The following is a 15,026-nucleotide window of genomic DNA, read 5'->3' on the forward strand; positions in this document are numbered from 1 at the left end:
TAATATATGTACATTGCTGATGAACCAGTAAACCCTGCTGACCTTTCCTATGAGTGCCTGCTGAGGCTATCTGTGCGCAGTGACCGAGCTGTGCACAACAAAATTCTCACATGTGCAGCCTGCACATGTGTGCACATATGTTGATGTATTACCTGCCAATTGCCTCCTACTCTAGCTGCCTTGTACCAGCCTTGTCTTAAAAGGCAGAAACTGGCAGTAAACAAGCCCAGTCTATTTACCATGAGATTACCATGGGTGAGACACAAGAAGTGAGACTTACCCTCCGTAAAAAGTTCATAACCAGGTGATCAAAAAAGAAACAAATCTGGACACCTTAAATGGGCAGAACTCCATTGCAACATGATATCTACATTATCTTTTGCTCAGAAGGACAAGCACCAATCATATCACTCAAGGTAGCTGATGGTGGTTGTACCCACTATTAGTGCATCTTGTATTTGACAGTTGTACTGAACTATATTTAGCCATGTCATTTACCAAGTGCCTCTTCTGTGCAAGTAGATGCTGCTTAAATGAATACATCTCTGAGCAGCTCTCTTGGACAAAGAGGTGATTCGTAGATGGGTCTGTCCCTGCCCTGTTCACCTCTTCTGGATAAAGAGGTGTTCGTGGATAGGTGATCTTCAATGACCACCTCTTGATAGAATGGTGCATTGTGGTTGCATCTGTCCCTGTGTTTACCAACTTTTCCTGGATAAAGAGGTGCTTCATCGATGGATCTATTCCTGTACTGGGTGACTCTGCTGGTTAAAGAAGTGTTTCATGGTTAACTTCCTGCCTGCAGCTACGAGGACACCTCTCCATGCCCAAGAGGCTGAAGATTTTACCTTTAATCACAAAACCAAGATCATTGCCTTTGTCAATCCTAATGTTTTTCTATCTCTGTACCTTTTGTTTGGCAGTCATGTAATCCTCAGTGTGTGGCGTTGAGCTGAAATAATTCACACATAGACTACAAGAAGTAGGAAAAACAATTCTGATAAGAATTTATATTTTCAGAAATAAATCTTAAAATGTACATTTAACACGTTTATTCACAGTCATGACACAGAAGCCAATTGACAAAGATTTTCACAGTGAAGGTTTCAGGAAGGGTCCTGAACATGGGGTTTGTTCAGAGCCGCTTACCTGAAGGGAGTGATGCTGAGGAATGCCCCTGCTACTGGCCATGCCAAAACTCCTGGGCCCATTCACTACGAGTAAAGTTATACTTTTGGTCCAAGTTTACCTTTGTGAATCAGCCCCCCTATCTCTGCTGCAGAGCTATACTGACAACTCCTAGGCATCTGGCTGTGAATTTTATCCCACATTCTTACTGGATGTTTACTTATCCAAACTGCATATTTCATTAAGATTTGTGATTAGCAAATGTATATGCAGAGGAGTCACTAAGTAAAAGACAATTTTATTGGCTGCTGTCCACAGCCTTTACATTTGCTTCCTCTGGCATTCCCTTTACTGGCCTGTTAACAGGGCCTATTTTTAGCTGGAGGTTTCCGGTGCTGTAACCGGCCCTTATTTTTTAGGACTGGCACTTATTTTTCTGCCTTGAGCATTTACTGCGAGCAAAAGACACAAATGGGAAAGACGGAGGAAGTGAAAAACAAAAAAGCATCACAAAGGGAGAAAGCTGCAAGAGTGAGCTGAAGGGGCAGGGAGTGGCTGTAAATGGATTAAAGAGGCCCGAGATGGCTTTAGCAAGCACAAATTAAGCACTGCACCCACCAAATTTAAATCAGGCCCTTAGTCCAAGCATGGTGTCTTGGACTGTGCTCAACATCGTGAATACACCTTTGCACTAAGATGGAAAGGTTGGTGGGTGGCGCTAGGCAGGGTTAAGATGCGTTAGTACCAGGGAAAAGAGCAGCAATGCCATCTCTTTGTAGATTTGAGTTTGCAATGCTCCCGTCGCATCATGAAATGCAGTTCAGTAACTTTGTTTGCTGCACTGCGTTGCAACAGAAGTTAGCAAATGTGTCATGAAATTTCCACAAAACAAGGCGATTTGATCAGGAGCGGGTCCTCCATGAGAGCGGAGGAGCATCGTCCCGATGAAAAAATGACCCAGGGCAGCTGAAAAATAAAATGGTAATAAAGTTTATTTATTACCGTTTTATTTTTAAGTAACTCGTCCTGAACTGAGTGTCAGGAAGGGGCAGGGCAATTGCTGCTGAGTGGCAGCAGAGAGCTCTGCACTTATGTTTAAAGAGCACATGTCCCTTTGGCCCAGAAGCATTATAAACTTCTCTAACTTTAACTTCTCTGTCTTAATACAGCTGGGTTAGAGAAAGCACAGGCCTTTAGTGCTCATAACAGCGCTGAAAGAGGCTGCTCCCTCCAATCCTGATGCTTCTCTCATGCTGTTTAAGAGCATGAGAGCAGCACAGGGATTGGCTAGTGCAGTTTCCTGGGTCCAGAGCTTTGAGGAGAGAAGACACCAGAGCGAGGAGGACGTTGTGGCAAGTCAGGGAGGTAAGTGCATTTTTTTATTATTGTTTGAATGCCACCAGCATTTTGCTCGCCCCACCACTCTAAATACATGCCATCTGCCACTCAGTTTGATATCACAGTATAAAACGATTATGTGATGCAGCTTGAATGCCTGAATCTACTTCCGGCAAAGGACAGCTTCTCTTGCGTTCCGCAGTCAGCCGTAGTAATTGCGCCTGTAATGGTTGAAAGCGACGTTGATGTATATGACGTAGGCAACCCAAGCAATTGTAAAGATAATGCCAATTCCCAGAGCCCAGTTGTTTAGCATCCTTGCCATACGGGAATTTTCTTTTGCCCGAACTGTGTCTCCTCTCTCATTGGCCGACTGCGTCTGTAAAAATAATAATACTCTCAGGTTACTTCAGGAAATACGTCTCTTAAACATATTTACAAGACACTGCTCAGCTACTGCTACTATTCAACTAAATGTGTTTTAATTGTATCTCCAGTTTGCAGCTCACAGTGCAGTGATGACTAGGTGACCTCAGTCTGGCTGAGGTGGAAAGGGTTGGTGTAAGTGCCTGACTGGAGTGGTGCATGGTTCCCCCCCCCAGTGTGTGGGTGATTGTACATGAGTGTACCCCACCTGGGATTCAGAGATATGGGGTAGGCAAGGAATCTTAGTGGCACAGAATACTGCACTTTAGGTCGAAGTAAACATCGTCCTGCCCTGTATTTTAAAATGAGGACATTTAGTACACTGAGACAACCCAGAAAGCTGAAATACCTTGAAAGAAAATGTGTATTCTCAGTACCAGGGAGAAACTGGTTAGTTACCAGACAATGTCACTGTAGCACCGCACTGCAGATACAGTGCTGTCCCTGGTGTGTTCTGTCCTAAAAGTGAGGCGTGTTGGTGCATAGTTATAAGGTCCTGTACTGTTTCTGTCAGGAGTGGGCAGGCCTTGGTCTCTACACTGAGACTGCAAGTAGTAGATTGGCAGGCTCACACTCTGTGTGGAAGGTAGAAAAAAGGCATGCTCCAAGGTGGTTAGCCTGTCCCTCCGTGGGCAGAGATGCATTCACCCCAGGAGTCTGTGCTTGGCATTACGGATTTACGGTTTGCATCCACTCAGCCTTTCCTCCCTCCTCAGGTAGGTAAAATGGATACTATTTAGTTTGGTAACATAAGCCACCTATCATACAGCAACAGTACGCCCCATGGGTGAACATCTGCTTTACAAATGCATGTTATGCCACCTGCGTCCAAGTAGGCGGGAAAGCGGAGACAAAATCCTCACAGCGAGGCAAGAAAGGTAATTTCATACCAGGGCGCTTCCAAGAATCTGAAAGTAGCAGAAGGATGGACTTCAAGAAAAAACAGTATAAGCTCCTTCTCAATGACTCAGGGCGAAATGTGCCTTGGGAAGGGCCTGGCAATCCATGCTGGACTGTTTGTGTTGGAGCAGGGTCAAAACTGATTTGCATATGGCTTGGTCCAAACTGAGGTGGCATGGTTGGTAAAAGAACGATGGGTTGGCATGCTACCCAGAGTGATTGCCAGTGGTTAGTTTTATTGCAAGCATTCCATCCATTGTGCTTTATGTGTGAGATGGAATGCTATGAGTGGCAAGTGTATGGCCAGATGTGGGGCCGGTACTCACTGTTCCACTGGAATCAAGCTACACCCAATGAAAGAGCCCCAATTAGGGAAAAATCGGTCTTTGATTGGTCCGGTTCTGGGAGGACATGGCTTGGCAGTTCAGGCTGGATTATTCCTCAGTGAGGAGAGTCAAGATTGCTTTGCCTATGCAAAATGGGTCCAAACGCAAGCGGCATGGTGCTCAAAAGAATCCTGATTTGGAATGCTACTCGAACGATTGCTAATGGTTAGACTTTTTGCAAGCATGCCACCCATCATCTTTCGTGTGTTTGAGACAGCAGCTGTCCTAGAATGACTGCCAAGCTGTGTAAGGTTCTCCCTGTAGGAACAAGCTTCCAACCACGAAACATTCACCGACAGTGAGTCTTCTCATGTCAGAGTGGTCACTTGAAAAAGGTAACCAATAAAAACCTTTGTACCCTGTACATTTCCCATACCACGTATTAAAATCTGAATGCTTCTCTAATCTGGGGAGATGCCACCTGGGTTCTAAATTACTAAAGTTACCCATCCACAGATGCGGCCTAGTGGGTTTGGCAGATATTTCTCTTCTATTTAAAACTATCAAGTCTTACTTGAAAATATCAACATATTTGATACTGTGTGACAGCAGTAGAGGCCCCGTCTGCAAAAATGCTGGTGAGGTCTTTTATATAGTTGGGGAATAATCCAGTATGCCTTGCTCATCATCCTGCCCAGGGCCATGGGGGTGAAATTAGCTCCCCAGCTTGCCATGATAGATAGTGCAGCAAAGTAGCCTCAGAGAATGAGTACTCTTCCCTCAGTGAGAGTGCCAGGAGCAGTAAAGGTTAGCCACCCCAACCCCTTTGAACTCACCTCGTGCAGGAACAACAAATGGAAACCTTTAAAGCAGATAGCCTCTGTGTCCCAGCATGTCAGCACATTCCCTAAGAATGCAAGGACTGAAGAGGGACAACGATCCAACCAGGGGTGGCTCCTCTGCTATGGAAGAGGAGCATCACCCCCGCCAGCAGACGCAGCTGCAAACTTTTACAATAAAACTATAATAAACTATGTTTATTATAGTTTTATTGTAAAAGGGGGGACATGGATTGTGACAGGGACAGAGTGGGAGTGCACAGCTCTCCCCCTCAGTGCGCATGTGTTTTGGCCGGGTGTCTCAGGCCGCCAAACACACATGCGCACTGGGCTCTCTCCACCGTGCCAGGTTGGAGACAGCAGGCAGAGGCTCCAACTCTGCCTGGGAGCACCCTGAATGGATGCTCTGTCCAATCCTAACACTGTTTTCATGCTGCCAGTAGCATGAAAGCAGTGATAGGATTGGCCACAGGGGAGCTGGGAGCCTGTGCCTGCAGCAGGTAGGACTGAGGAGCAGAGCAGCGCGGAAAAGGCAGTGAGGAAGGTAAAAAAAAAATTTAAAGTTTTTTTTGTAATTTCCCCCTTTTCCACGTGCTGCCTCACCCCTCTCCCGCCCCATGAAACGCGACTGGATCCAACCAGGCCTTTCAACCGCAGAAGCTGAAATCCAGTGGGGTAAGAGAAGATGTGGTGTGAGGTGGAGGCTGATGGACCTCACAGAGTACATGAACTCCAACTAAAGAAAGTATGGGCCAGCCTCTTATGTAGGATCCCTATCTATGGAGACACAAGCATGCACAAATGCTATTTGCATAAAAAGGTACACCAAAGAGTAGATATGCCTTAACAAATTTACTTACTTTACAATATCAAATATCCTATATGAGCAAATCTTTTTGTATTCAGTTCGTGATAAGGTTAAAACAAGTATTGGAAAAGCCAACAAGTCTGGCTTCAATGTGCCAACAAATGTAAACAAAGTCATTCATAACTTCTGTGTACATATATTGCACTCACAAATGCTACCTACCATATTAAAGCCTGCGCTATTGGCTTTGCCTTTGCCATGAAAAGGTATCAAAATGGATTGCTTGCTTTATAAAATGCATATAGGAGATAAAGAATTGACAGTGACAAACTGCATGATGATTGCACTTTTCAGATGTAAAATAGTCCCAAATGCATTCTAATGGAAGCGCTTCCTGGATGACGGAATGATACACCAAATAGCCAATAGCCTGAGGTGGGAATGTGATATTCCTCTTGTCAAAGTCCACTCGTTTGGCCTGATTCACAAAGTGCGAGATAATAGCATTGTTAGGAGAGCGGAGACTCCTCAGTCGGGTCACAGAACTCTGCATAGTAGAGATATGACAAGACATCTTTTCATGTGCGGAGTTCTACTCGTGACTGCCGAGTCTCTGCACAAGTAAAAATACTATTAACTCATATTTTGTGAATAACAAAAAAGTGAACTTGCACAAAAGGTTCACCGTTGTTAGTCAGGTCCTATGTTTTTTAAAGAATTGCTAATAAAGTTCCTAATTTTCTGTTTTTACTGTTTTCTAAAGATGCATACAGGCAGAAATCAAACTATTTTCCTTTCTGTATTTATTTTAAAATATGGATAAAAACAGAAAATGAGCTTTTTTTATGCTAAATGCTGTTAGTCATGACTGCCAGGATAATGGCTGTTCGGACTGACAGTTAATATGGTTAAAAAAGAAATACATTTTAGGCTTAAAAAGCAGTAGATATGCACAGAGTTGTCAAACACTTGCATGTTTTTACTGTGCACTGATTAAGAATCTGTGTGGGTTCATGTAATTGAAACCCATCCTTAACTTAAGTACATTTTCTGGTTTAATAAATGGGAAATATACTAGTTTCAGCTTCGTTTTTCCACAAAACCCAAAATAAGAATGGAAAAATACAGATAAAATTAGCACAATATAAATACGGATGAATACAGATGGAAGCATCCAAAAATAATAAAATTATAAACACGGGAGCCCTATTATTACTGCATCATGCAAACAGCTGCGCTGTCAAGCCAGATCTAAAATAAATCACATGGCCAACATGATATGTCAATATATTATGTTTGTTAGTGGCTGTAATCAGTAGCATACAACAGTTGAGAAGAATAGATTTGGCACTGTCTAGTCTCCGTTTCGTTACCCCAGAATTAGGGCCGGCTTCAGGGCAGTGCGATTAGTGCAGCCGCACCGGGTACTGACCTGGATTGAGGGGTGCTGACCTCGGGGGGAGGTGGGGTTCTGTTTAGCAATAATTTATGGAACTTTTATTTTAAAAGCACCTGCTGAAAAGTTCCTTGTGCATCCAGCCTTCAGGAAACAATTAAAATGTCAAGCTACCTCTTGTGAGTAATGTTCCTGCTAGGGAGAGAGTTGGGAGTGCGGCAGCTTTGACTCACCATAAAGTAGCATAGATGGATAATATTCCTGCTGCAAAGAACAGAACTATATTTTATGTGGATAGCTGACTGGATTAGTAAAGCCAGCCATTACAAGCACTTGAAACAAATGAATGTATGTGAAAGGTGGGCTATGGAGAGATGAGGGGCACATTTGCCAGAGGGTAGAGAGGGAATTAGAGGAGGTGGTCATTGGAGGTATGGGTGCCAAAAAAAGATTGTCGCACAGGGCGCCACCAGAGCGCAAAAGCCGGCCCTGCCTAGAAGCTACTGCGGGCTGTGCCTTGCCTCTCCAAGGGAAGTAAAAACTCAACTTCCTTGCAAGCTGGATCAGGCTGCAGAGGAAAGAGCTGGGGTAGCTGAGAAAGGTTTTGAGGTTGTACCCCTCAGTGCAGAAACCTGCCCCACCCTAGCCTACCCCAATCCTCCTTCTGGTGCAGCTTTTCGGGTTTTACCTATATACAAGGGAGGTCACCGAAAGCTCTGCAGAATGGAAATACAGGCATTGATGAGATCTATAACAGTTTACATAAATGGCCCCCAGTGTCCACATTCATTTGCAGACCTGTGAAAAGGCTTTCCAGATTGTATACTTAATGCAAATAACTTTCAGAATGTTGTGTGTTGGAAAAGTCAGCACTGCAAAAAGCAGAATACATTGTAGCATTCAGACATGGTCTCTGCATTGTGTTCGGAGTGGGGCAGTAGCATGGCTAGGTGACCGTCTCGCCGTAGAAGAACTTCTTCTTCAGGTCATCAGATCCTGCAGTGCCCACACTACAGCAAGGGGGCACACCAGTGGCATAACACAAAATGATGGGGCTCCCCTGCAAAATATGAGGAGGGTCCTTCGCTTCACAGATATTCAATCTCTTTGGGCTGAAATGGGGGGTGGGAGTGAAGGGCTGGGGGGCCCTAGACGCTTTCACCCCCCTGCACTGCAAGGGCTGCAGGGGTTTGTGTTAAGCTGCTGGGACACACTTGTGCCACACGGGTTGCCTGGCACATGTCCAGGTGGCACCACCAGCCCCGCCCCAACCACAGTCACAGAACAGGCACTCCAGAAGCAGATCTGCCATCTCAGACAGTGGCACCATGTGCCACATGATTTCGGCTCCCTTCTCAAAGTCACCCAGTGAGGAGCTGAAATCACACAGTGCCAGGGAAAATTGAAAAGTGACTTTCCAACTTCTTTAAAAGCTCTGAGCAGCCGATGTCCATAAAGGGATGTGAGAACACCCCAAGACATTGGCGACAGCCTCAGTCTCAGAGACCCTTTGTTTTTGGTTTTTGGGGGGAGCATGTGGAGATCTCAGTGATGGGCAGAGTGCCTCTTAGGTACCTCTCAGCATGAGGCCACGCCCCCTCCGAAGCCACACCCCCTCATCTCACAGTGAAATAAGTTTGTAAATTGGCAGGTCTGCAGAAGCCATGTAGTCCACGTCAGAGCAGCAGCCATCCCGGGACAGTGCAAACCACTTCTGCAATCAAGTGCTTTCGAAGAAACTAGGATCAGCGACAGAAAATATATGTAAAAGACTAAAAATAAAAATAATGGATCAATGTTACCATTGCCTTAGGTATGGTAATGCTTCAGTAAAGAGAAGGACCGGAGCCTTTGCTCTAATCCCATGTTTCTGTGACACAGAACCGAAAGCAGGTCTATGATGAAGCCTCCATGGTAGTGGAGAACCAAGGAATAGGAGGCCTGGGAGTCATTGCATAGAAAAATATTTAAAAATATTCTGACCTTGCAAGACATGGTCAGGTCAATTCAAAGTTAAAATAAGAAAGCACAATGTATCAGTATTTAGAAGATATTATATACTACCACATAGATTACACCAGAAGGGGAGGGATCTACTCAAACAGTCAAAAGCAAGATTGTGCAAGTAAAAACTTCTCTGAGCTGATCCAAGATGGGAGTGACAATGTCTCAAGCCAATGGCTGAAAGTTCACTAATTTAACGGAGAGATTTACAGAGGTGCGTCAGCCCAGATCTGCACCACACATTCAACCTCCTTCCTTCAGCAGAACCCACACGGATCGAGCGAAACACCTCAATCGTAGAAAGCATCCAACTTCTTCTAATTCTTCACTGTGACACCAAGCGTTTGCGTGCTAGCGCCCTCCTTTCCACTTTCGGCCATGCTTCCTCTCAACTCAGAGCACACCAAGCTGCCTTCTTACTAAGCTTGCCACCGGATCTCATTACTCCTGTATTGAGGTAACTGTCCAGGGGTGTTTGCTAGCATCACAGGTGTTGGTTGTAGAGTTAGACCTTGTGGCTGGGGGTTAAGTCTGCAACACGTTGTACTGCTCTGGTGTTGGGTCTCCATGCGTTCTGCCATCACCTTGACTTTCAGGACACACTGTTACAAGCACTGAGACCCAGGCACAGCTCCCATGATGCTCCACTTTTCTTGTTTTGCAATATCATGATATGTTCTGCATGACATTCTACAGAAAGACCAAACTCCTCAACTTCGATTTACCATCATTTACACGTAATGAGGCGTAAGGTTAGCCGACTGAGGCATTGAGACCCAATGAGTTTGAATCCAAAATCCTAAACAGTGGCATCCTACTCCTGCTCACTAAAGGTATTTTGATATATATATATTCCCCACTGGAAAAAAACAATGGTTACAGGGATGTTATGGTTAGGCTCACATTTCACTCATACAAAACTGATCAAATTCACACCCCTATAAAACCTCTCACACTTACACACCCACACAACCGCTCACATATTCATTCAGAGACCCATACAAGTACTCACATAACCACTCGCTCATTCATAGAGCCATTCACACACCCACTCACTCACTCATACAGGCACTCACACAACCACTCACTCATACAGCTGCTCATTCAACCAGTCACTCACCCATACCTCCACTCACAGAGCCACACACTTACCTATACAGCCTCTCAACACAGCCACTCACTCACCCTTACAAGAACTCACACACTCACTCACACACCCAGACAACCACTTACATACCCATTCACACATCCATACAAGAATTCACACACCCGCTCATTCACCCATACATCCATTCACACTTACTCTACAATATAGCAACTCACACAGCAACTCACTTAACCAGACACTCAAATAACCACTCACTCACCCATACAGCCACTTACACAGCCAGTCATGCACTCAAACAGCCATTCTACCACCCACTCACTCACCCATACAGTCACTCACACACCCACTCACCCACTCACCCACTTATACACCACTCACCCACCAATATAGTCAGACATACAGCCACTCACTCACTCACTCACTCACTCACTCACTCACTCACTCACAGCTATTCACACACCTATTTATACACTCATACAAGCACTAACACACACAGTCACACAGCCACTCACGTAATATATGTTAGAAATAGTAGCACTCATTAGTAGTACAGAAAGTATACTATTTTAAAATTTGTAGAACCTTGGTATACATGCTTAACACTCCAAAACGTTTAGAAAACCCGTACACTAACTCGATGGTGTAAAATTTCCAAGGGATGCAAGAAGCCTTTAATACAATCATTGATGGCCTGAGACTAAACGAGAAGTGTCCTACTACGTGTTTACCAAAAGTGCATTGGTGCCTCTTCCGTGATTTGAAGCGCTATATAAATAAATTGCAATGCAAAATGTATGCAATACGTGCATCAGTTGCAATTCAATCACCTGTAGTGGTGTCACCTGCAGTTCAAGTCACATCACACACCTCTGAAAGTTGATCTCGGCGCACAACACTTACAGCCACCACGCATATCCAGCAGTGCCCTGTGCAGCGAAGAAAAACGCACGCACTGTCCTTATCTGAAGACCAACCTCAGGTTGTGACCTTGAGGACTAAACACATCTCATCAGGGAATGGATTATAATTTAGAAACTTACACTGCAGGAGTAGATGAGGGCTGCAATTCCAAGAGGAAGGCAGCAAAACAGCAGGGTAAATATAGAGAACCCCATGTAGTCCTTCTCGTAGACCTGTGATCCGGGCACAGTCATCATCGGCTGGGTGGTCACCACCATATTCTGTCCCTGGGGATAACTTGGGTAGTTGGCAGCGTACTGAGGGTAGGTGGGCTGAGTATACAAGACATTGGCAGGTAGTTGATGAACTAGAGGTGGAGCACCAGCAGGCACAGGTCCACCTGCATACATGTGAGGTGGCCCACCAGGCACAGGTCCACCTGCATACATGTGAGGTGGACCACCAGGCACAGGTCCAGCTGCATACATGTGAGGTGGACCACCAGGCACAGGTCCACCTGCATACATGTGAGGTGGACCACCAGGCACAGATCCACCTGCATACATGGGAGGTGGAACACCACCAGGCACAGCTCCACCTGCATACATGGGAGGTGGAACACCACCAGGCACAGCTCCACCTGCATAAGCGGGAGATGGATCACCACCAGGCACAGTTCCACCTGCATACGCGGGAGATGGATCACCACCAGGCACAGTTCCACCTGCATACATGGGAGAAGGATCACCACCAGGTACAGCTCCACCTGCATACGCGGGAGATGGATCACCACCAGGCACAGCTCTACCTGCATACGCGGGAGATGGATCACCACCAGCTGCTACTTCCGGGTTTTTCTTAGTAGGTTCATTGGTATCCATGGTCAATGCTGGATTCTTCTCCTGCTGGTCAGGATTAATGTCTTCCGTTTGCTGTATGAGTCCTTCGTGGCTGGTCTCGCTCCCTTTTGTCACTTGTTAAGTAAACACCGTATGTCCATAGCGTTTATATAAAGAGGTCAGGCAGGAAATGTACATTTTGCGTAAGTGGCCTGTAAAGGAAGTGTTAGTTCCGCTTTCATGATAAACTAATTCGTTCTATCTCGAAGATGTGCTGTAATTTCTGATTAAGTAGCAGCCTAGAAGAGCAATTTATGTAGTACTTTCCTACAAAGTGAAACCTGCATTGAATCCGGGATCGTAAAATAGACAATCTTCCGTAGAGTTGTGTAATGCAAAGCTTTAAGGCAGGGCTTTAAGTGGGAAGAAAAAGGCAGGGGATCTCTAAAAGGTGCATGGCCTATGTAGTTATGGATATGGCTTAAATGGATATGGATATAGCTGAAAATGTACTTACTGTGAATCCCAGATTGTGCCATCCGACAGGTATTTTGGTTCTTCTCTGGGCTATTATTGCATTCAGATGCATAACACAACAACTGACAAACACCTAAAACCATCCAGGACTATTGGCTGTGTCAATGGTCGTTGGCTGTGTAAGATAAATAAGCAACAGCAATGCATTCGTTGTAAATAAAATTGAAAATGGAATTAAACATTACTAATAGAGGGCTTCAGAGTTTCTCAATCATTCCTGCTATGTTCACTCTTTGCTAGACTTGTACATCATTTTTGTCTCCAAATCTCGCCCATCTGCATATCTTACATCTCACTTCTTTCCTCTCCAGCACCTTCTCTTCACTCTGTCCTGAATGCACTTCCTTGCATCTTCTTAACTTCACCCCCCCTAAATACCCATCTCTTTCACTTCACCTGAAGTGAAGGGGCATTCATTACATAATCACTCACTCACTCACCTGTAAGCACTATATTTTCTTTTACTTTTGCCTTGTCAATATTTTGACAACTGTGTACCTCCATCACACACATTTGTACAGAAACACAAATGCAACTAGTATACATGACTATTGCTATGCTCCCTCTGCAGAGAGGCCAAGGATTGGATGGTCATGATTTCTATGCATATCTTTCTGGTCCACTGACCGCTACTGTGAGAAACTCACACTGCCTTCAGCCTCAATGTCAGAACGATCAATCGCTGACCTTTATAAACACTGAGGTCTGTATTAAACACAATGCACCAGGGGCACCAAGGTCTGCATTAGGCTCAGTGTACCTGGTACCGTTTTCAGCACCCCTTGTGGCACTGTAGTATTGCAGAAGGGGCCGCAATATATAATATTGATAGTGGTGATGCCCACGTAGGGTCAGCACTATTTTAAGAGAGTGTCCCCCTATTTGTATAGGGACATGCATGGCCCATGCAAATGAGGGAATCACTTTGTCTCTACACGCATGCCCTATTACAGACCCAGGCACAGAGGCAAACAGGCCTGTAGGGGTGTGCCACAAAAAAGTGGTACATTTTTAGTGCGCCGCCTGAGAGCAGTCGTATGGAGATGGTAAAAAACATACTCCTGTAAGCGAGTGCAGTCACTCACTGCATCTGCCTACAGGGGTATTGTCTATCACCATTTTAAATGCAGGTCTGGTGCCCTCTGCACAGTAAAACATGGAGTGGCTGATTAAAGCAGCTGCTCCATATTTCCCTAATGTGCCTGACCTCAGGGTAGCCACAAGTTTGCGTCTGCCCTGTGGGCAGTGCATCAATTGTAATATGGCACAGTGTCCATGTTTACTCCAGATATACCTGTTTAAAGGTGCGCTGTGGTGCAAACATTGACAGTGCGCCTGTTACATGAAAAGGGCCTGGAGGTGACTAAATGAACTATGAACTGTACAAGAGTAATATGCTACACATCAAAAATACAGACACAACCTCCTGGGAATAGATGACACTCTTAGGGAATGCAAGATTAAGTAAAACATGTGAGATATAACCAGAAACGAAATCACTGACATGGGCTACCTTAACATTTTTTTAACTTAATTGTACAGAAATCGATCCGTGATATTTGTCAAGAAAATTAAGGACATCAACATAGGTCCTGATAGGGACCCGTTTCAATGTCAGTTTTAACTTGGTACTTAGACCAGCATGAACTAAAGCCTTGCTTTAAGATACGCCGAAACGTGGTACTACGACATTCTGAATTAGCTGCCCTCTCCGGGGTGAACTTCGAGGAAGACTCATGTAAACATGGAGGAGTTGAAAATATTTAATACTAAATCACGGTATGGAAAAATATTGAACTGGGAGTACTTGTCACAGAATCCTAACGAAAATGATGCAGTTCTTTGAAAATCATAGCCTGGGCCACTCAAATTATGTATGAGGGTAGGGCCATATTATGTGGGAGGGCCATTGAAAGAAAACAGGCTTTTTCAGGTTTTCCCCAACTTTTTGCCCCATTTTTTGTACTACTAGCTGCTGGATTTCGACTCTGAGAGTGCACTGAGGCCTGCTGTCCAGACCTAAGTGACTGTGTTCTTTCACCTTTAAAAATGGCATGTTGAATTGGTTACTCCAATTGGCATGTGCTGACTTACTTATACATCCTTAGTATATGGCAGGCTGACTCTTGACACAAGAGGTGCAGCACTGGTTGTGCCACTCTGTGTGTGACAAAGTAAAAACATGACTTTCAGTGCTGACTGAAAAGGCTGTGCACACTGTACACAGGATTTTGCCATTACAACTAATGAAAGAGGGCCTCATTATGACTTTGGCAGACCTAAACGCGGACCGCCAAAGCTGTGGGGAGGACACCACCATCATACCGGTGACGCATTACAATGTTCCCACAAGGCTGACTGGCGGGAACATTGCAATACGCGTTCCTACCGGGCTGATCTGCTGGAACAGTGCTATGATATTAGCCTTGGTTCCTCTAATGAAGCCGAGGCCAATACCGTTGTACACCTCCACCCAC

The 15,026-nt window shown here is 45.0% G+C and overlaps 1 protein-coding gene across 1 annotated transcript; it reads right to left on the bottom strand.

Moving 5' to 3' along the window:
* Nucleotides 1–983: 983 nt before the first annotated feature.
* LOC138246514 (proline rich transmembrane protein 1B-like) lies at nt 984–12,154 on the bottom strand. Its single transcript, XM_069201164.1, has 2 exons — nt 11,314–12,154; nt 984–2,845 (listed from the first exon to the last, which is right to left on the bottom strand). The coding sequence occupies exons 1-2, from the start codon at nt 12,052–12,054 to the stop codon at nt 2,669–2,671; spliced, it is 918 nt and encodes a 305-aa protein (XP_069057265.1). The 5' UTR covers nt 12,055–12,154; the 3' UTR covers nt 984–2,668.
* Nucleotides 12,155–15,026: the final 2,872 nt, after the last annotated feature.

This window comes from Pleurodeles waltl, chromosome 7 (assembly GCF_031143425.1).
Source record: "Pleurodeles waltl isolate 20211129_DDA chromosome 7, aPleWal1.hap1.20221129, whole genome shotgun sequence".
In the NCBI taxonomy this organism is placed as follows: domain Eukaryota; kingdom Metazoa; phylum Chordata; class Amphibia; order Caudata; family Salamandridae; genus Pleurodeles; species Pleurodeles waltl.